Source organism: Castor canadensis, chromosome 16, assembly GCF_047511655.1.
Source record: "Castor canadensis chromosome 16, mCasCan1.hap1v2, whole genome shotgun sequence".
NCBI classification, from domain to species: domain Eukaryota; kingdom Metazoa; phylum Chordata; class Mammalia; order Rodentia; family Castoridae; genus Castor; species Castor canadensis.
The window spans coordinates 38307250-38327608 of record NC_133401.1 but is presented as its reverse complement, the minus strand read 5'-3'; the positions used below and the strand labels follow the sequence as shown (position 1 = coordinate 38327608).

Sequence of the window (20359 nt, the reverse complement as noted above, 5' to 3'; positions counted from 1 at the left end):
GTATGTGCAGACACATTACCCCATGATGCCCACCATGCCTGCCACCTGGTAACAAACGGCCTGGAAGGTATGTAGGGCTCAAAGAAAACCACTTGTTGGATGATGACTTTAATAATAATAAAAGTAATTATCACCAATATCGGCTCCTTTAATTCCCATAGGAACTCTGAATGAAGAAGAAGACTATTAGACCACTTGACGGGTAAGGGAAGTTCCAAAGTTCACCAAGTAAGTAGCAGAGCTGTGACTTGAACTCAGGTATGTCTTGACATTGGAGCCTGGGGTTTCAACCTCTATTTCAAGATTGTCAACTGTTTATGATCGCATTTGCAGATGAAGGGATGGAGGGTCTGAAAGGCCATGCCACTGGCCCAAGGTCATACATAGTCAGGCAATCCTGGGACTTGAATCTGGGTCTGACAGATCCAGGCCCAGTGCTGCCTGTGACTGAGATCTGCAGTGGGCTCAATTGGCTGGCCTGGCCTGGATGGCCTGGGACTGGAAACAAAGCCCTCACACACAGGGGCTTACACTGTATGGTGGGATAGGCAGCAAGCCAATATACCAAAGATTGCAGGATTACAACGATGGCAACCACTACAGAGCAGTGGGAGGCCTACAGAGCTGTCAGAAAGCTTCTATTAAGGACAAAGTTCCTAATAGCACTCATGACATTTGGGTCATAGTCATAGGGGCCTTGTACCTTGGAGGATGTTCTGAGGCATCCCTGGCCTCTACCAATGAGATAATAGTACTATCCACCCCCTCTTGTGACAACCAAAGTGTCACCAGACATGGCTAAATGTTCCCTGGAGGTCAAAATTGCAGCTGCTGAGAACAGCTATACAAGAAGAATGATGAATGTGGCCTGTGTGTCTGTACCTTATGAAGTACAGAAATTATGACTTTCTGTTACGTCATAACAACAACAAGAGCACTCTCTCTGTGGACATGGTCCGAAGTGCTCAGGTCTACCCTAGGATGTTGGTACTACTGTATTGCTAACGAAACTGAGTCACAAGAGACCCCAAACCACTTGTCCAACACCACAGCAAGTGGATGAACTAGGGTTCTTCTTCTTCTTTTTGTTTTTTTGAGACAGGCTTTGTGTAGATCAGGCTTCCCTCGAACTTAAGATTCTCCTACTTCACAAACTGGGGTTTGAAATGTTGGAGTCTGTGCTGTGATCTTAACATGACACCTTCCTGCATCTTAGGCATGAAATGCCTCATCTAGTTGAATTACATATGGTCAAAACTTGGAATATTCAATTTTACTGTGTTTCACTTTTAGTACAGTATTCAATAAATTCCAGGAGATAGTCCAATGCTTCACCATAAAACAGGCCTAACTGCAGGCTACCATAAGTGTTCTGATTATGTTTAAGGTAGGATGGGCTAAACCATGGTGATGGTTAGTTTAGGAGCATTAGTGTAAATTTTTTTTGTTTTGTTTTATATTTTTGTTTTCTGAAACCATGTCTAGCTGCATAGCGCAGGCCAGCCTCAAACTCACCATCTTCCTGCCTCAGCCTCTGGAGTGCTGGGATTACAGATGTGTACCACCATGCCTGGCTGTAAGTGCATTTCTGACTCGTGATACTTTCAGCTGATGACAGATTTATTGGAACATAACTGAATCTTAAGTTGAGCAAGCCTCTGTACTAACTTTACTTCGAAATTGTCAAAACTCCATTTGTAACTTAATCAAACTAATGTTTTTTTACAGAAAAAAATTTTTATGTTGGTTACTATTCTGATATCTATTATACAGGCCTGGAGGCACTGTGGGTGGACAGCCAGCTACTGACACACAACGCTGCAGGACTCTGGGAAGTGGGAATGCCTCAGGAGATAATTGGTGCCAGGAGTGGGAGGCCAGGAGACCCAGTGAAGGCAAGAGGGAAGGGCAAGCCAAACTGGCATTTATTTTTAAAATGATATTTCCATGAGATGAGGTAAGCAGAGGCTTGCAAGGCCCAAGAAAGACAGAAGGCCTGTGTGGATGGGTCGTAAGTGGAGCAGCTGGCATTCCAGTAATAACAGCCCAAGAAACTGGAGCAGTCCCTGGGGAGTGGAGAGGCTTGGGGACGCTGGGGGGATTAGGATGGAGTGTTTTCAAGCAGGCCAGGCCTCTCCCTGCTACCTCAGCGCATGACACAGGGCCACTTTTCAGGGAAGGTGACAGCAGGGGAGCTGGTTTATTTCGGTACAGTGATCAGATGATGGGAGATTTTATACCACAAAATGCTTTTAGAGCTTGGATCAGAGGAGAGGAAAATGTGACTTAAGTGCAAGGGAGCAAGAAAAAAAAATAAACACACACACACACACATACACACACACACAATCTTTATTCATCTCCATACAACTTGGAACCCCAGGCTTATGACTCACATACACCTGGCACCCAGTCTGAAGACTTCTTTTACTGGGCTGGCCCAGGGCAGAGGGGGACAACACAGGCATTAGGGGTATGCAAGAAAACACAGCCTGTGGGGAAACTGAGGCCCTGGGAGCAAAAAGCTGCTAAGTGACTGGCCCAATAACTGAAGAATTACGGTCAGCCTTAAGGCTGAGGGGGCCACTGTAGTGAGCCTCCTCATGTTTACTGATGTCACTCAACCCAGCAACATGTCCCCCATCATTCTGCATCTGTTGAAGGGGCTGGCTTCTGGTGGACAGCAGAGGTGTGTGTAGGGTGAATCCTAGTACATTCCAGGGGGCCTCAAGGCTGAGAGAATTTTAGCAGCCTGCCTCATGCTACCATGGTGCCTTGCTTTCATGACAGCAGGCCCCCTTGCCCTCAGGAGATACATTCCAAGACCCCCAGTGGCTGCCTAAAGCCACTGAGTACCCTATATGTATTGTTTTTCTGATACATATGTACCTGTAATGTTTCATTTATAAATCAGGCACAGTAAGCAATAATAATAAAATAGAAAAATAATATACTGTAATAAGTTATTTAAAAATGTATGAGCCACTTATTTCTGGAAAATTCCTAACTGTAGGTCACTGAAATCGTGGATGAGGGGGACCACAGTATTTTATCTTTAACCTGCTGCCCCCCCATCCGTGAGGGTCATGACAAGAGGGTCCTAGGGGGCTTGAGGCATGGAGATCCCTGACACATTAAGCAGAGGACAAATCAGTTCATGGAAGGACAGGACAGCAAGATTTTTGGCAGACTTTGCAGTTGCCCTGCACTTAAGCCCTCTGGGGCCCCTGCACTTAGCAGCCCATGGGTCAGAGAGGTGGCTATGGCCTCAGGTAAGGACCAGGACTGATATGATGAGGAACCTCCCTCTGGAGCACAGTCCCTTAGGCCACTGTTTCAGGAGCTCCTGGCATCTCACCCATACCTGATTGCTTAAACTCTCCTAACCCTGAAAGCTCAAGGGAGAGAAGACAATAGAAGTAAATGGTATTCAGTAGGTGCTCAAGATGTGCTTGCTGAATAAATAGAAGAGATGGTGAACAAGAGGTAAAGAATGAATGAGGAAGGCTTAATGAGTGACAGTGAGTGAATGAATTATGTGCTTTGAAGAGAATTCCACACTCAGGACTGAGGCAGAGATGACTCCCCCATGGGTGTCATCTGGAAGCTGGGGAGGCAGGGCTGATGCAAAGGTGGGCATGGAGGAGGCTCAGGATGGGTCCAGCAGGAGGCATCTTCCCCACCTTATGGCCACCTTCAGCCCTGCACCTAGGCATTGGAGCCTAGAATGCAGGAAGTACTGTGATGCCATGGGACACCTGGCTTCAGAGTCTGGCTGAGCTCAGCTTGGACCCCTCCGATCTGTGTACCTGTATGCAATCCTGTGCCTCAGTTTCCTTACTTTTAAAAACTGGAAGCTTACTCCTCACCTCTTAGGGTTAGTGTGACACACATCCATAGCAATGTCTGTGCCCTCCTCTCTCCCCATTCAGCCCCCAAAGCAGGGGGACCAGCTGGGGTGAGAGGAGCTCCCTCTGGGGGAAAGTAAGCAAAACTGCTGACCCAGAAGGGCCACTGCAGCCACTGCCTGCAACCCTGCTCTGGTCAGCAGCCCCAGCCTCAGAATCAAAAGCAGGACGATTGGATATCCAGGCCCCAGCAAGTCTGGGAGAAGCACATTTACTGGTATTCATCAAAAGTCATCAATAACACTCCCTTTATTCTGACCCAGCAACTTCCTTTCTGTGATTCTTCCAACTTCCCGACCTTCTACTGTGACTAGGATGAAGTCACTCATCTAATTTGAGTTGTAGTGTTTTGTTTTTGCCATGCTGGGGGCATGGGAACCCAGGACCTAGTGCTTGCCAGGCAAGTGCTCTACTCCAGCCTAACTTTAAAAGGGGTGTGTGTGGGGCTGGGGTGGGGCTCAAGTGGTAGAGCACCTGCCTAGCAAGTGCAAGGCCCCAGCGCCATCACCAGGCACGTACACACGTGTCTCGTTTACAGTTTAATTATGGCCCTCAATTCCTTATACTATGGCTGCATTCCAAGCACACTGGCTAGTGAGCTGAATTCCTGTGTTTTTCCACCAGCACTAGTGTCTTCCCTAGGCTGTGACCACTCCCCAGCCACCGTTCATTCCCCTGAGGCACAGTGATCACGCACATCACTGTAGAAAGGGCAGTCCAGGCTATGGGACAAACACTCCTGAGGTGGAAGCTAGCTCTGTGACCTCAGCCAGAAACTGAGCCTCAGTTTTTCCCACCTATGAAATGGGGCTGTGGGGGACTTTGTTGTCCAGGTACCTGTGGGACCACAAGTGCCAGGAACTGCTTACCCCTTTCCTCATCCAGTCAGCCAGCCCGTGGCTTTCAAGGCTTGTGGAAAAGGCACAGTCAGAGAAATAAATAATGAATCGCTGGTTCATCAGATGCCGCTGGCGGCAGACAGACTGGAGCCGCAGATGAGAACACCCAAGTCGTAGGGGCAGTGGCGGGAGGGAAGCCAATGTCGGTCAGAGAGCTTGCGGTGGAGGAGGGGCGGGGTGGTGGTCTCCAACCACCTTGTCATGCCTGCCAGGCCCCCTCACGCTTACCCTTAGCTCAGGAGCCTGGGGGAGAGCAGGGTCCCCTTTCCATTATTTTTATAATGGCTTCAGCTGCAAAAACATCCCCCAGCCCTTCAAAAAAGTCCACATTGGTTGACTGTGTACAGACCTAGGGTGGGACTCTCCCTTTTCATTAAGTCCTTGTGATAAGGTGACAGAGGCTCATACAGGGAAAGACTGGTCCAAGGTCACATGGCTACCAAGGACTGAGGGGTCACTAAATCCAGGTTTGGGAGGCTACAGAGGGTCTGCTTTTGCTGAGACCACCCTGTCTCGCTTCCATCCTAAAGCCTGCCCTTTATGCCTTTCCTCATGTCCCAAGAGCTGCTAGGTATGATGCTTGCTTTTTCCATTCTGCTATAAAGAGGTTTACATGACAATTATCCTGAAATAAGGATTTCCTGAGTTTATGAAGAAGTTGTGCAGTTTTAAAAACAAGCCTTGTAGAGGGCAATCCCCAGGGGCTCATGCCTATAATTTTAGCTACTTGGAAGGCTGAGATCGGGAAGATCATGATTTGAGACCTGCCTGAGCAAATAGTTTCTGAGACCCTCATTTCCAAAATAACCAGAGCAAAAGAGACTGGAGGTGTGGTTCAAGCAGCAGAGTGCCTGCTTTGTGAGTGCAAAGCCCTGAGTTCAAACCCCAGTCCCACCAAACAATGAAAAAAACAAAAACAAGAAAGCCTCATTTGCACAGTGAAGCTCACTCTGTCTTAATTCACTTTTCTCCTCAGAGCTCACCTTAGAAAAGCAAGCACCAAGCGAGCGAGCGTCTCTGTTCAAACCCAGGTGGATCAATCTGTCTCCATCACACCACCTTCTGATCTTCTCCAAAGTGTTTTGCATGTTTCCAGACCTGAATCGCCAAGCTCGTAATTTGGGTTGTGTCATAGCCCTTGGATAACAGAAATTACCTTGGAGAAGGAGGACCAAGGTACACACCCTCCATCTGTTCATTTGTTGTTTAGCACCTATTTATTATCTGCATGTGCTACCCCAGGTCTGGAGACCAGAGATGACTGAGACATGGCCTTCCTAGAGCCCCCAGTCATAGGAAGAGAAACACAGGCAGAAGAAAGAATCCAGGTTGTCCATAAAAGGCTTTGAAATGTCCCCATTCCAGTGGCAAGGTGGTCCTTTTTCAGCTCACACAATCTTAGTGGGTAAAAGCTTCTAGTTTTCTTTTTTTGTGCTAGGGTTGGAACCCAGGACTTCTTGCATGCTGAGCACATTTGTGGTTCTGGGGTGTGAACTCAGGGTCTCACACACATCTAGGAAGCCACACCCCAGCTCTTTTTGCTTAGCTGTATTTTTCAGATAGGGTCTCCCTTTTGCATGGGTGGCCTCAGATCTTCCTACCTCCACTTTCCATGTAGCTGGAATTATAGATGTGCATCACTGTGCCTGGCTCCTCTTGCTCAAATTTTAGTTTGTCTCCAGACATTTATTAAGGCCTCCTCGCTACCCTGGTTCCCTCCCCTTGCTATCTTTTGTTTCTGGCAAGTATATGCAGAAATTCAAATAGAAGGACCAAAGAGAATCGGATTTGGGCAAGAAAACTTGCAAACTGTCAGCCACTCAGCTTAGGCAGACAGTTGGCTTCTTTTTATGGTTTGCATGTGTGTGGCTGTGATTTTACAATATCATTTTGTTTCCTGCTATGGTATCTCTGTCCCAGGATGGAAGTCACTGTATCAAATGATCCTGGTATCCTGTATCAAGGGCTCCATGACTTTTGAGGCCTCCATGCTGCAATACCCTTGATAGCCCTTGTTTTGGAAGATGACTTGAAGTAGTGGAGGGAAAGGGATGTTGCAGAGGCAGACATGGGGATCATTTGCCAGCTGTGTGAGCTTGGATGAATTTCTTTACCTCTCTGAGCCTCAAGTGGATTCATATATAAAACATTAACAGTATTATCTACTTAGAGAGCTCCTGGAAGGATTACAGGGGGTGATTGTAAGATTTTCTGATATACAGTAGATCTTAATAAGGGTAGTTCTATTTCTTTTTTTTTTTTTGCAGCACTGGGCTTTGAACTCAGGACCTCATACTTGCTAGGTAGATGCTCTTACCACTTGAACCACTCTGCCAGCGCACTTTTGTAATGGGTTTTTTCGAGATACAGTCTCTTGAACTATTTGCCTGGGGCTGATGTTGAACCACGAAATCCTCCTCATTTCTGCCTCCTGAGTGAGTAGCTAGGATTACAGGCATGAGACACCAGTGCCTGTCTCTATGATCACTTCTTTAAGCAGCTGTGCCTTATTCTTCTGTAAACACCCACGTCCAGGCCAGGCCCTATGTTGGATGCTAAGGATACAGAGGTAAATTGGATCCGGAAGTCTTAATTGGACCCATCTCTATGAAGTACAGTCTAAAGTTTGAGGGGCTGTTTCACAGATAAGCAAAGTTGGGGGGAGGGTGGCAGAGAGAAGCACAGGTGGGTGGGCTCACTAGAGCAGGACCCCCTCATTCCCAGGGCCCCACACTGCTCGTCAGTGTAATGAGCTGCCCAGCCTCGAAGCACACGAGGTTTTGAACATTATCATACAGGAGGACGTCACTGGCACCCGGTACTTTTTGGTGGGCAACGATTGTCACAGCCATACCAGCCCAATCTGGCACTTCATGACTTCTGGGTATTCCCCCAAAATAAATCACGAAAGGAAAGTGATACGACATCTCTGAACCCATCCAATCTGTCATCACAATCCACTTGAAGGCCATCTCAAAAAAAGTTTCGTCAAGTGGCAAGGCAGTAGACAAATCTGTGTGGTGGGAGAGGGAAAGGGAGGGGCTTGCATGCCGTCAAGTACAACCTGTTAATTCCTTCCATGGAGGAATTTTCTGGTAAGAGCACAAAACACAGGTCTGAGCAAGGTGCCTTGGGGGCCTAGAGAGAGGTTTACACTAGCGGGTGGAAGACTTCTAGAGGGGAAATTGCTCAGGGTCAGGATTAATAAAGCCACTGTGAGTGACAAGGCCCTGGAAGGCATCCCAGAGTGAGTCAGGTATTCTATACTTGGAAAAGCATCCGGGCGGCCCCACCTGTCTCCCCTGCCCATCTGCAGAGCACCCACAGCTGCTCCTTCAGCCCTGCAGTGACACATGACGACATCCTGGCCTAAGCCCCACTTTATCAGCAGCCCTTCCCAGGGACTATTTGCAGAGGGCCCCCCCACTTGGAGTTTGACATTTCACACACAAGTGTTCAACTTTAAAAAGAGAAGGGGAAGCTAGGGCAGGTGCCTGCACTCCACCCAGCCCACCCACCTCCTGCAGGCTCCCGGGGTCTTTGTGCTGTGTGTGTATGTGTGCATCTGAGTACAGCATCAGCCCCACATCTGCGGCCTCATGACAAGAAGCTTTGAAGCGCTACAATGACGCCATCTGCCAGAGACAACCAGCTGGCTTAGAAGCTGACCCCTCTGTTGCCATGGCAACCAAAATGTGGGGTGGCAGTGGCGCAGGCCTTCAGGAAACCTACCAGGCTAATGATGTCAGGAGGCTCCCTAGCCTGCAAGTTCAGGGCCTTGTGGTCCATACTCAGGTGGAGGTAGATGGGACAGAGATGGTGGCCAGGCTGGTAGCCAAAGGGAGAAGGGAAAGGAATCATGGTGGTATCTCTGGATTGTAAAGGAAGGGTCTTCCCCTGTGGCTTCATGGAAAAGTTCTCCCAAAGTCAATGGCTCACCTGGACCTGAGGAGCAGGCCACACCTGCCCGGAAGCACCAGGGCAACTGCGTGTATCTTAGTGTCTGGCTTACTCTAGGTATGCAGTAGGAGCAGGGTAAGAGTATGAATCAGCACATAGCTGCACTTGGGGTGTGCTACCTTGAGGGATCTTGGGTAAAATCACTCGCTCACAAATTCCTTGATTTGGGGGCCAAAAGGTTTATACATCTTCCTGTAGAGTGCTGGACCAATTTACCTGTGTGCCAGTAGTGTATGTGAGTTCCTCAGCTTTACTTCTTCCCAGTCTGTGTTGTGAGTGACAGGTTTTTCATTTCAGCGGTCTGAGAGGATTGACTTGGGCCTTGTCCTTTTCAATCTTATTTTTCAATTGCACGTGAACTTGATCTTTTCACTGTCTCCTCTGTGAACAGTTTGGTCCTTAACCCTTTTTGGTTAAGTTCTTGCTGATTTGTAGTTCTGTATATATAATTCTAAAGATGATCCCTTCTCCTGTGTGTGATAACTATTTTTTTCCAATCTCTATGTGGCACTTTTGCTTTATGTTAGGCACCAAAAAGAAGTTTCTAATTTTTCTGTAGTCAAAGAATGGCAAAAAGCTGTTGAGGCTTATATAAGCAGACTTATGACACCCTCTGTATCCACCTGACTTTTTATATATGCAACAATCTTCTTCTATGATTTCCTTTGAGTCTCACAAGGCCCTGGGAGGTAGCCAGGCAAGGCCCATTAGTCTTATGTCCTAAGTTAGAAGATGGTCTTGTCTGATTGCTTTGCCACCCAGTGCCCACTCTTTCCTCTCTGAGTAACTGGCTGGATTTTTCTCTTGAGGAATATCACCCTTCACAATCTTTGTCTCTGTGGTCTGGATTGGGTTGGCTTTGGAGGGGGCACAAGACCTAGGCCTGGTCAACCACAGGACTCCATTTTTCAAGCCACAAGGATGGCCCGGGACCTGAGAACACTATCTTTTCCAGGATTTGAGGTGGGATTACTGAAGAAGTGGTAACTTCTGCTAAATTCTGTTTAAGAATAAAGCCAGTAGAGATGAGGGCAGATCAGAAAGTCTGAGGAGGAAGGGGCAGAGAAGCATAAGGGCTTGCCAGTGCTGTTCTTGTCTATGAGCTCAGTTTTTCACTCTGAAAGGTAGGATAAGAATCACCCTGCCTCTTCCTCCTCCGCTGACTCTGGCTGACCCAGTGTCTCCTAAGCCTCTTGGCTGGAACAGGGCACTATGGCCCTCCTGTTCTGTCCCCAAGGCCCTTCTGAATGGAAGACCAGGAAACTGTAAGCTTGATAGATATAGTCAGCACAGAAGAAAACCGACAACAGCCTGAGTTTGCCCAGAGGGAACTGGACGAGATCCAGACAGCCAAAAACAAGAAGAGAGCAAGCAGAAAGCAGAAAGAAAAAAAACCTGACTCTATGAGCAGTTAATAAGACATGAAAAAATGAGTTAAATCTTCACTGTAAAATTTACACATAAAAGGATAAATCCTGCTAAGAATGATTTCTTTAGAAAAAAAAAAAACCTGAGCAAATCATCATTTCTCCTGGGGCCATAGGGAAATTTGTTTTGAAAATTAAATAGACTCAGTGGTAGTCCCCTGGAAAATATTGTCTAGGTGAAATGCCATGGACACTGATGTGTTTCTGATGACATTTCTTAACATCCTTGAGGTCAAAGCCTTCTATGTTCAGCTGGGGCTCAGCAGATTCTATCCGGTTTTGAACAGGTAAAGGCCACCACAGGAAGGGGGGTGCGTGGTGGCTAGCCATGTGTCCCTGGCTACTCACTGTGGTGATGAACCTGTACAGTGGCTGCCGTCTCTCTGTGTACTTGACCGTGATGGGGCTGAGGTCATAGCGGAACCAGATGGCAGGGATGATGCGGCCTGTGTGGCTATAGGCGACATACTCCTGGAGTAAAGGAAAAGAGGGGGATGTGAGAGCCAGAAGCACAAACCAGGCCTCCCAGTGGGTGGAGGATAGATTGCAGAGGCAGCCCTGGAGGAAGGGTCCAGCATTGGAGCCAACATCCTCTCATACCCCTTCTTCTGAGGCCTTTGTTTCTGCTGTCAGCACCCTGATGGGCACACATGGCTGGAGGCATTTTTGACCCCTTTAATTATCGGGCAACTGACTAACCTGGAAGGAGCACCAGAATCAAACATACATCTACAAGCAGAGATATGCAAGGAAGAGCGTGAACAAAGGTCTATTCACTTTCCAACTCCTGGGCCACACAAAGCCCATCCATCAGTTTATTCAGTGGTCTTTCTGCTGGGGGGCAAGGGGCAAGTTAGCTTGAAGGAGGCAGATATAACACCATCCTCAACATGGCAATATGTGTGTAGGACAGAGGGACATGGAGTGCTGAGGGGGGCATGAACAAATGGCCAGGTTTCCCAAGGGGAATCTGAAAGACTCACTCAGAAGGGGATATTCTGAGCCACACATGACAGATAAACAGAAGTTCTAACTGTTATGCATGTGTGTGTGTGTGTGTGTGTGTGTGTGCGTGTGCACGCACATGTGCATAAAGACCTTGTGGGAGTAGAGTTAGTGTCCTCAAAGGAAAATCAATCCCACAGGGATCTGGAGAGCCAGAGGGCTGTGTTCCACTTCTCCCCTATGTCTCATGGCCATGAGTTCCAATCTCCATGATCTATAGAATTTCTTCAGAGTGCTGAAAACTCCAGTGTCATTCTTACTTGTCACAACAAATGGGGACCAACCCTAGGCATCCCAATCCCAAATGCTGAGCCTGAGCAGCTCAGGACAACACTGAGCTGACATTCCTACAGGCTGGCTACTTTTTGCTCATAGGGCAGGCTGGGGCCAAAGCCACAGAGAATGCTGAGCAAGCTGTCCTGGCCACCTGGGCCCTCGCCAAAGTCTTGAGGAAGAAACCTGAAGCAAAGGAAGCTCAGCTTTCTCTAGGAAGAGCTGAGGGGCAGAGTGACTGTGTGCATCACAGTCCAGAGCTGAGGGGCAGAGACAAAGTGTGAAAAAATAGCAGTAGTGTCACCCAAAACTTTGTGGCTGAGCAATTTGAAAACACGGCCTCATCAAGGGAAGGAAACCAAAAACTTGAATGAGATTGATGTGCTCACTGTACAGGAATGAATATAGAAATTTTAAACTAGCCGGGGCCACATGGGAAGGGGATTAGGAAGGAGTGAAGAGGACTGGAAAAGGCAAATCAATTGCAGCTGTAATACACATATGCATGGGAACAATGCAAGGAAACTCCCTGTGTAGCTAACTTTATCTCAAACTAGCAAAACATCATGTTTCTTGTTTTATCGTTTATGTTTTTTTCTTCTGAAAAACTGGAGGACAGGAGGGCGGAACAGGTTCTGCCTGGGGTGGGAGTGTGGTTGGCACTGGTGGGAGGGGGAGGTGGCAGGGAAAAGGGTTGGAGGGTGAATATAGTGCAAACAATGTATACACATGTGTGTAAATACAAAAATGAGACCTGTTGAAACTACTCCAGGAATCAGGAGAGGGGGGATGAAAGAGAGCAGTGCAGGAGTGGGGGCTGGTGGGGGGAATTCAAGTATGACATATTTGAAACATTGTAAGAACCTTTGTAAATGCTACAATGTATCCCCACCCAGCACAATAATAAAAAAAAGAAAACACAGCCTCATTTGACAGCAATCTTAGGAAGAAGGTACCATGCTACAAATGAGTAAACTGAGGCCCAAAATGCTGTATGGTGTGGCCCAGGTCCATAGCTAGTGATGACTGAGCTGGGATGTGACATGTGCAGTGGGTCCAGAGCCCACGCAACTCCTGCTTAGGTCACATCTGATCATGATAAGCCGTCTGGTAATTGCCCTCAGCACTTGAGGGTTACAATGAGAGGCTTGCTAGGGTTTGAATGTCCCCACAAGGTCTGTTTCTCTGTTTATTTTTTGTAGTTCTAGGGACTGAACCAGGAACGTGAGTGCTCACACGTTCCTTGTGAGCATGCCACACAGTGCTTTCCCATAGAGTTACACTCCCAGCCCTAAACCCCTGTGCTAATTGTATTTGGAGGTAGGGTCTTTGGGAGGTTATTAAGGTACATGAGGTCATGAGGGTAGGGCCCCAGGGTACCATGGCTTTACAAGAAGTGGAAGGGAGACCTGAGGTAGCATACTTGTTCTATGGGATGCCCTCTGCTACGTCATGATGTAGCAAGGTTCTCACCAGATTCTGATAGATACTGGGGCCGTGCTTTTGGACCGCCCAGCCTACAGAACTATGAGACAAATCGACTTCTATTCTTTGTACATTACCTGCTCTCAGGTATTTTGTTATAGCAACAGAAAACAAACTAAGAAAGATGCTCTCTGTGAAATGATGAATAAGGCATAGGAGTTCCTTGGAGAGTTATGCCGGACCAGGAATATAATGTGAATCAGAGTCAGAGTGACTTAGGGACCCTAATCACTGACAGAGAGCAGCTCCCAGGATGGCAGACTGCATGGCTCCCTTATTCGGCCTGAGAGGGTGACATGAAGAGGCCAGGCTCTGGAGCCCAAGGAGAGCCTGTTCTAACCCTGCACTCGTGTGGCTCTGTGGCCACCTCTCAGTGCCTGGTGGCCAAATTTGTAAAATGGGCATAATAACAGCTCCAGCATCAGAGCTGTTGTGAGAACTGAAAACAATGACAGCAGGAGAGAGTTTGGCATGTCAGCCATAGAAAGCACTCAATACACAGTGGCTCCTCCTCCTGTGGTTGCTATTATTATTATTGTTAATTGAGCTAAACAATGCATCACTTGTAAAGGGCCCACCCTGGAACAGCAGAAAAAGGAGAGCCCTTATGTAAGTGAGAAAAATCATCCATTAGGGCTTGGCAGAGCCTTTCCACAAACAGGCTTCAGACATCATGGCCAGGCCTCTGCAGAGGCCTCAGGCTGACCTGGCTTGAAATCACTAATTGATGGTCAACCTGTTCTGTTCCTCTGTCACCCTCTGCTTCCCTCTGAGACCTGCCTACTTCCCTATGACTTTTAGCGCTGGGGTCCTGGGACACATCAATGGCCAAAGAATCTACAGCAGGCCTCGTGTGAGTTCTCAGCCTTGGGATTTTGGATAAAGGGATTCTGCCCCAAAAGTGGACACATCATCCCATGCAGATCAATCAGGCAGTGAAGGACCAGAAGACCTTGAGGAAGACCTTGAGGCATTGGCAACCCCTGAGACCTTAGCAGCAGCCCCTGCCTGCTCTTTCTCATCCAAGAGACAGAGCCTGGCCACAGCCACCCCAGCCCACAGGCCTGAAAGGAATCAGCAGAAATTGCCAGGCAAGTCACTTGTCACTTCTACTCTCCGCCAGCAGAGGGCACAGCTGCACAGGCTTAGCCCGGCCTCTGCCCACGCACCTTGTTGGCCACCGTGTACTGGTAGGAGTACCGCTGCTTGCCATTCTTGTCCTCGTACACTGTAGGCACGATCTTCAGGATGTAGTCGTGGGACGCCAGGGCTGCAGGAAGGACACAGCAAGATGAAGCAGAGCATGGGCACTGCTTGGCTGACAACTCTTTCTATGATATTTCAGCCTTAATCCCAAACCCTCTTGGTATTGCAGGGGATTCTTTCCCTCTTTTCATTTCCAAATGACCTCTCTTCATCTTCTTCCCATGGATGCCAGGAAACAAGAAGCTCCTCCTGTTAGGATTTTTATTTCTGCATACCCAACATTAAAATTCTGGAAATAACCCAAAATCTCTTAAATAGGGCAACCATTACAGAGCCAGGGACTCATGCATGTAATCCTAGCTACTCAGGAGGCAGAGATCAAGGAGGACCACAGTTCAAGGCCAGCCCAGTCAAATAGTTTGTGAGACACCAATTCAAAAAAAAAAAATACCCATCACAAAAAAGGGCTGGCAGAGTGGCTCAAGGTATAGGCCCTGAGTTCAAACTCCAGTAATGAAGAAAGAAAGAAAGAAAAAAAGAGTGAAAGGAACCAAGTTACAGCCAGTGTGTACCGAAGGCTCCCACAGACTCTCTAACGTGTGTGACTATGTAGAAGGATAAGTTAGAAAGATCCCTAGGACACACTGACCTTCAGTCTCTGGGGAAGAAGGCAGGATTTGAGAAAGATCTCATTTCATTGTGGGTACTATTTGGCTAGTTTTACTTTTAAAATAAACTGCTTTCAGTTTCAGAAAGAAAGAGCCTACTAACAGAAAAACTACATCTACAAAGAACTGAGAGGTTTCTTTTCTCTTTGTCAGTGAATGGTCACCACTTCTACCTCCACTCAGCCCTGTGATATCTCAACATAACTCTCACTGCCTCTCTTCAGCCTGGAGGGCGGAGGCTGCTGAGGACAGGGACTATGTCTTACTCATCTCCCTGTCCCCAGAGCCCTGTGCAGGGTCTGGTACGGAGAGGATGGTGGCAAATGCTGACTGAATGAATGAACAGATGGAAGGATGACTGGACAAAGGTATGAATGAAGAACAGATGAATCAGCTATTGATAAGCATGAGGTAACCGGAACCGGACACTAGGCCAATAGAAGGCCAGCCCAGAGCTGCCAGAGCTCACCCGGGAATTCAGGGATGCTGAGAAAGGCCCAAGCATCATTGATTATGCCTTCTAGAATGTGGAAGGGAACCACAGAGCTAAAACAGCAGGGAAATTTAGTCCTGTGGGCTCTAACGCTGTTCTCATCCAGCTAGTCCTGTTCTTGGACTCACCTGTAAGAGGGTAAGGATGCACACTTTGGGTTCCCCACATATTCCCTCTCTAGCTCCTCCTGTTTCTGCTGTGTCACCTAAGGAAATGGACAGGGCTTCTGGAATCCAGCTGGGAAAACCTGGGACTGGCCCTGTAGCCTCAGAGGTCAGGGCCAGGAAGGTCCCAACACTCCTTGTTCACCCCATAATGGTTCTTGAGAGGCCAAGCACCAGGATCACCTGGGATGAAAAGCAGACACTAGGCCTCGTCCCTGAGGAGTCCCTCTCAGTGGGTCTGGGGTGAGCTTAGCATCTGTGTTTAAATCAGGAGTGCAATGACTCCCTTGACGTGAGGTGTCCCAAACCCCAGGTGTTTAACTCCAGGGTTAAAACCTAAATGAAAGAATGACTGCATTACCAAAATCACACCTGTAATATTTTTGTTAGAATTTGTACTAAACACAGGTAGACACAAAGAAAATATAAAAGTCACCCTTATATCCACCATATGCAGAAAATTGTGCACGTCCTCCTCACAAACATACTGCCTGACACGTGTTCCCATGTGTGCTCATGTTTTCCTCCAGCATGACCAAATCATGAACACCATGAACGCACGTCTGTTTCTCTGAGTCACCTCCACAGCCCCCAGTGCCAATAGTGTCTGGCACACAGCAGTTACTCAATACACATTTGGTGCCTGACTTGTGAGGTCCTGACAGGTCACCCATATTCCATGATGAGGGTTCAATGACTTACCCAGTCAGCCCCTATGGGTGACGGCGATGCGGTTTTTCCTTTTCACTCTTATAAACAATGACCCATAGATACTATTTTCCTAGAACTTTGTACTCTCGGGGTTATTTCCTTAGATTACTGTTCTATGAGTAGAACTGATGATTCAAGGCAACAACCACTTTTATGCCTTTGATGCAACTTGCCAAATGTCCACTGGAGACACAGCACTAAGTCACACCACATACATCCCGGGTTAGTTGACCATTCCCAGAGACTGATGGCACTGGCTGGTCCTGGCAGGCCCATGTTCCCTCCCTGTGTCACTCTTTCCCTCTCGACATCTGATTATGAAACAATTTAAACAGAAACAATGGGGAATGATGGAATGACTTTCTGTGTGCCCACTTCCTAGCCTTGGCAATTACCAACATAGAGCCAGTCTTGTTTTGTCTCAACCTCACCAGCAGGATGGGTTCAAATCTATTTATTTATTAATTTATATTTTGGGGTGCTGGTGATTGAAACCACCTCCTTACACATGCCAGGCTACTATTGAGCCATGGTCCTGGTCCTCATATCTGAGTTTTGAAACTGGTAGCATACATGTAGACATACATTTTAAGCTAGTCATACGTATATATATTTAAAACCAGTAGCATGCACATATATGTATATGTGTAAATATATATGTATATACATGGATTTTAATCCAGTAGCATTTGTCTGACTACATATGTGTAAGAATCAACACCATCATGCTTGCTTTGATTCCAGTTACACCACTCAGTTCCATGAAACCTGACGCAATTCGGTCACCTTAGACTCTGCCAGTAGGACCATGTTTCTGCAGTGAGCTGTAGTGACCCCGAGGACAAGAGCTAACACTTACTGAGCACTCGTTATATGCCCATCTGGGCACTAAAGACTCTGCATGCCCCTTACTAATCCTTATGGCAAGGCTGGAAGGTGGCGAGGCTTTTCCCCACCATAGAGATGCAGAAACAGAGGCTCAGGGTAGTTAAACGACTCCCTAAGGCCATGGGTAGAGAGGTCCTCACCACCACACTGCAGTGTCACCTGGCCTCTGCTGTGCCACAAAGGTGGTTGATAATAACCTCTTATCATGGATCCTCTACCTGCACACTCTGGCCACTGGGCTGGGTCCTGGGATAGAGCAGTGGGCCAAGGCAGTGCCCCCAAGTTCATGGAGCTCCTGTTCTAATTGGAGTGACAGATAAGAATGATGGACCAAAAGAACAGGGTCGTGTGAGGCAGTGGTATGAGGCAAGAAGAAAGACAGGCTTATTACTAGGTGGAGGACTTCAGATAGGTGATCAGGAATGGACTCTCTGAGGTGGTGGCATTGAGCCACCACCTGAATAGCAAGAAGCAGTCCCCATGCGAAGACCTGGGTGCAGAGGGACCTCAAGGACAAAGATCCAGTGAGTGACTGAGCTTGGGAGCTGAGGTTATGAAAGCCAGCTCTCTCTGTGGCTGGCTGCTGCCTGATCTTATGCATTTTTCTTTCCGTGTCAGCCAGCCTAAGATGGCTTTCCTGGGTAGCCCCAGAGGCATTCTGGTCATACCCTCTACCTGCTCTCACACTCTGGGACCTTCCTAGTGTGACCTTCTTCAGTATAGGATAGCTGAGGGCCTTTTCTAGCTGCAAGCCTATAGGGACCACCTTAGAACAACATGCAGCTCAGACACCAGGCAGGCCCATGGCATTGTTTGCCAGTGAGGAAGCACTTCTGTTTACTCATCCATGGTGCAGGCAGCACATATGCTGGAGAACAACTGAGCAATGTCAAGAGCAAAGGACACTCTATGTATCACAGGCATCACTGTCATGGTAAGAAATGGAGACAAGGCGGTTCCGATGGATAAGACACTGCCGTACTAAGGCGGGCTGAGCTGCAGGTGGGCGAGCGTCACCATTGGATGGTATAAAAAACACTCATGCCAACTACAAAACTGAGAAGGCCATCTGTGCTCTGGAAAAACGAGAATGACTTCCGCTTATGGATGTGGCAAGGAAAGAAAGGTCTGATTTGCCAGGAGGTGGGTCATGGGGTGATGGGAGCATAAATGTCTTTTAGAAAATGATGACAATAGTCACATGGGTAAAACCATGAGTTCGGGTGAGGGGACAGGAACAGGGAACAGGTCCCTCAGGGTCCACCCAGTGGTGGGTTGGCTCGAGCAGACAGGCATCCCAGCCATGTGCACAATTGTGGAGGTGCAAGCTGTCCTTAAAAAGAGAAGACTCCGGGAAAAGCCACTGATTTGTGGAAGGGGTTTGAGCAGAGGGGAGGGGTCAGCTGGTCCCACCTGACTGGCCACCTGCCAAGCTGTTCCCATGGTGGATTCTGGCTCTGCCATCACTCCTGTGGGATCTTAGGTAACTATCATCTCCACTCAACAATGAGGTGGCAATGCCACAGTAACAGTAACAGCTGGTATCCATGTACCTGCCCCAGGAACAGCTGCTTCCTTCCCTGTCCCTCTCCCTCGGATGGGGACAAGTGTGCCTTTCTCACAGGGTGGCTGTGGGAATGGAGCGTGTGTGGATGGCTTCCGTGGCTGGCAGCACATGCCCCATAAGCATTCCCACCCCTACCTCCCTTGTTCTGGTGCCACCTGTGTGGGAACCTGGAGAAAAGGGCCCCTTGGGGTGGGGTACTTACGGTTGGAGGTGAGTCTGTCTGCTCCCCCGAGAGCATTGAAGGCGCCATGGACGTTCTGGACCTATGGAGAAGTACAGTGGGTGCTGGTCCCTGGGAGGCCACCATCTCCAGGGCTGGCCCTGGCTGTGGGAGACTTGCCAGGTGCCACCTGTCCTGGAGGTCTTACTCAGGTGGAGACCCAACAGGTTTGTCTCACAGAGAAGTTGTGAGGAGCAAGAGACAGCATGGGCTGGGTATACAGTAGGTAATAGCTTGCCTCCCACCTTGAGCACCCAGTATGTGCCACTCTGTCCTGACCACTTTGTGTCATTTCATTTGATGCACCAATGATGTATCATTGGGCCCATTTTACAGAAGAGGAAACCAAGGCTCCAAAACTTGTCCAGCATCCAGCAGCTGGCTGAGCCAAAGTCTGAATTCAGATCTATCTGACTCCAAGCTGAGCTCTTCCTATGAAGTCATGCAGAAAGCACAAGTGTAGGTGGCTTCTAAGTTGCGGCATGCTCCTCCTGAGACCCTCACAGTCTTCTGAAAGGCCCATGAGGAGCTGGGCCTCAGCGGAGAGCAATTGTGATGTCTCCTCCGCAGGGCAGGGTGGGACTATGCCCTCCAGGCAGGGGCTGGTGGTGAGTGGGGTTAACCATATTCTCAGAGGATCACGGGAAATCAGGTCAGCCTCCAGGAGTGTTGAAAGCATGGAGAGGCTGCACTTCCTGGAGGAAGTGACATTGACACTAAGATCTGGGGGAAGGCTAGACGTGACTCAGGCAAGCGGCCCCTGCCCAGGTGGCTTCCTCATGCTGCTCCCAGGAGGCTGATGTGCACTGAGCCCTGAACACAACTGTGTGCTTTCAACAAGTGGGCAGAGCAGGATAGGAGAGTCTGGCCATTTGCTGCAGGGGCGGAAAGTCAGGCCTTGATCCAATCCACGAGGTTGGTGGCTGTGGATTCATGAGGCCTACCTCGTGTCCACCTGCATGACTATCTGATCAACAGCTGTCTTCCCTCCACGCTGGAAGCTCCACATGGCCTCACCAATGCATGTGGAGCCCAGCTCGTGATAGGTGTCATAAATTCTCCTTCCTCTCTCCCTGTTTTTTTTTGGTGGCAATACTGGAGTTTGAACTCAGGTTCACGTTTGCTAAGAAGGCACTCTACCACTTGAGCCATTCCACCAGTCCTTCTTTTGTGTGTTGGGTATTTTTGAGATAGGGTCTTGTTTTTTGCCCAGGCTGGCCTTGAGCTGCAATCCTCCTGGTCTCTGCCTCCTGAGTAGCTAGGATTACAGGTGTGAGCCAATAGCACCCAGTCCCCTTTTTTGTTTCTTGGAGGCATGGTTTTGTTATGTAGCCCAGGTTGGCCTTGAACACATGATTCTCAGTTTCCTGAGAACTGGGATCACAGGCATGCACCACCACACCCAACTTGGTAAATATTTCTTAAACGGGCAGATAGACAGTGGATGGAAGGACTGACCCTAAGTACACTTTTGAAAATCAGCAT

General features: G+C 48.3%; 1 protein-coding gene across 2 annotated transcripts in view; it reads right to left on the bottom strand.

Moving 5' to 3' along the window:
• Nucleotides 1-20359, bottom strand: part of Ergic1 (endoplasmic reticulum-golgi intermediate compartment 1) — a 107680-nt gene that overhangs the window by 2019 nt on the left and 85302 nt on the right. For both annotated transcript variants that reach the window (XM_074058603.1, XM_074058602.1), the window contains exons 7-9: nucleotides 18857-18917; nucleotides 14127-14227; nucleotides 10543-10665 (exon numbers count right to left, since the gene is read on the bottom strand). In XM_074058603.1, coding sequence (XP_073914704.1) covers nucleotides 10543-10665; nucleotides 14127-14227; nucleotides 18857-18917 — 285 coding nt within the window. The remainder of the gene's footprint in view (nucleotides 1-10542; nucleotides 10666-14126; nucleotides 14228-18856; nucleotides 18918-20359) is intronic.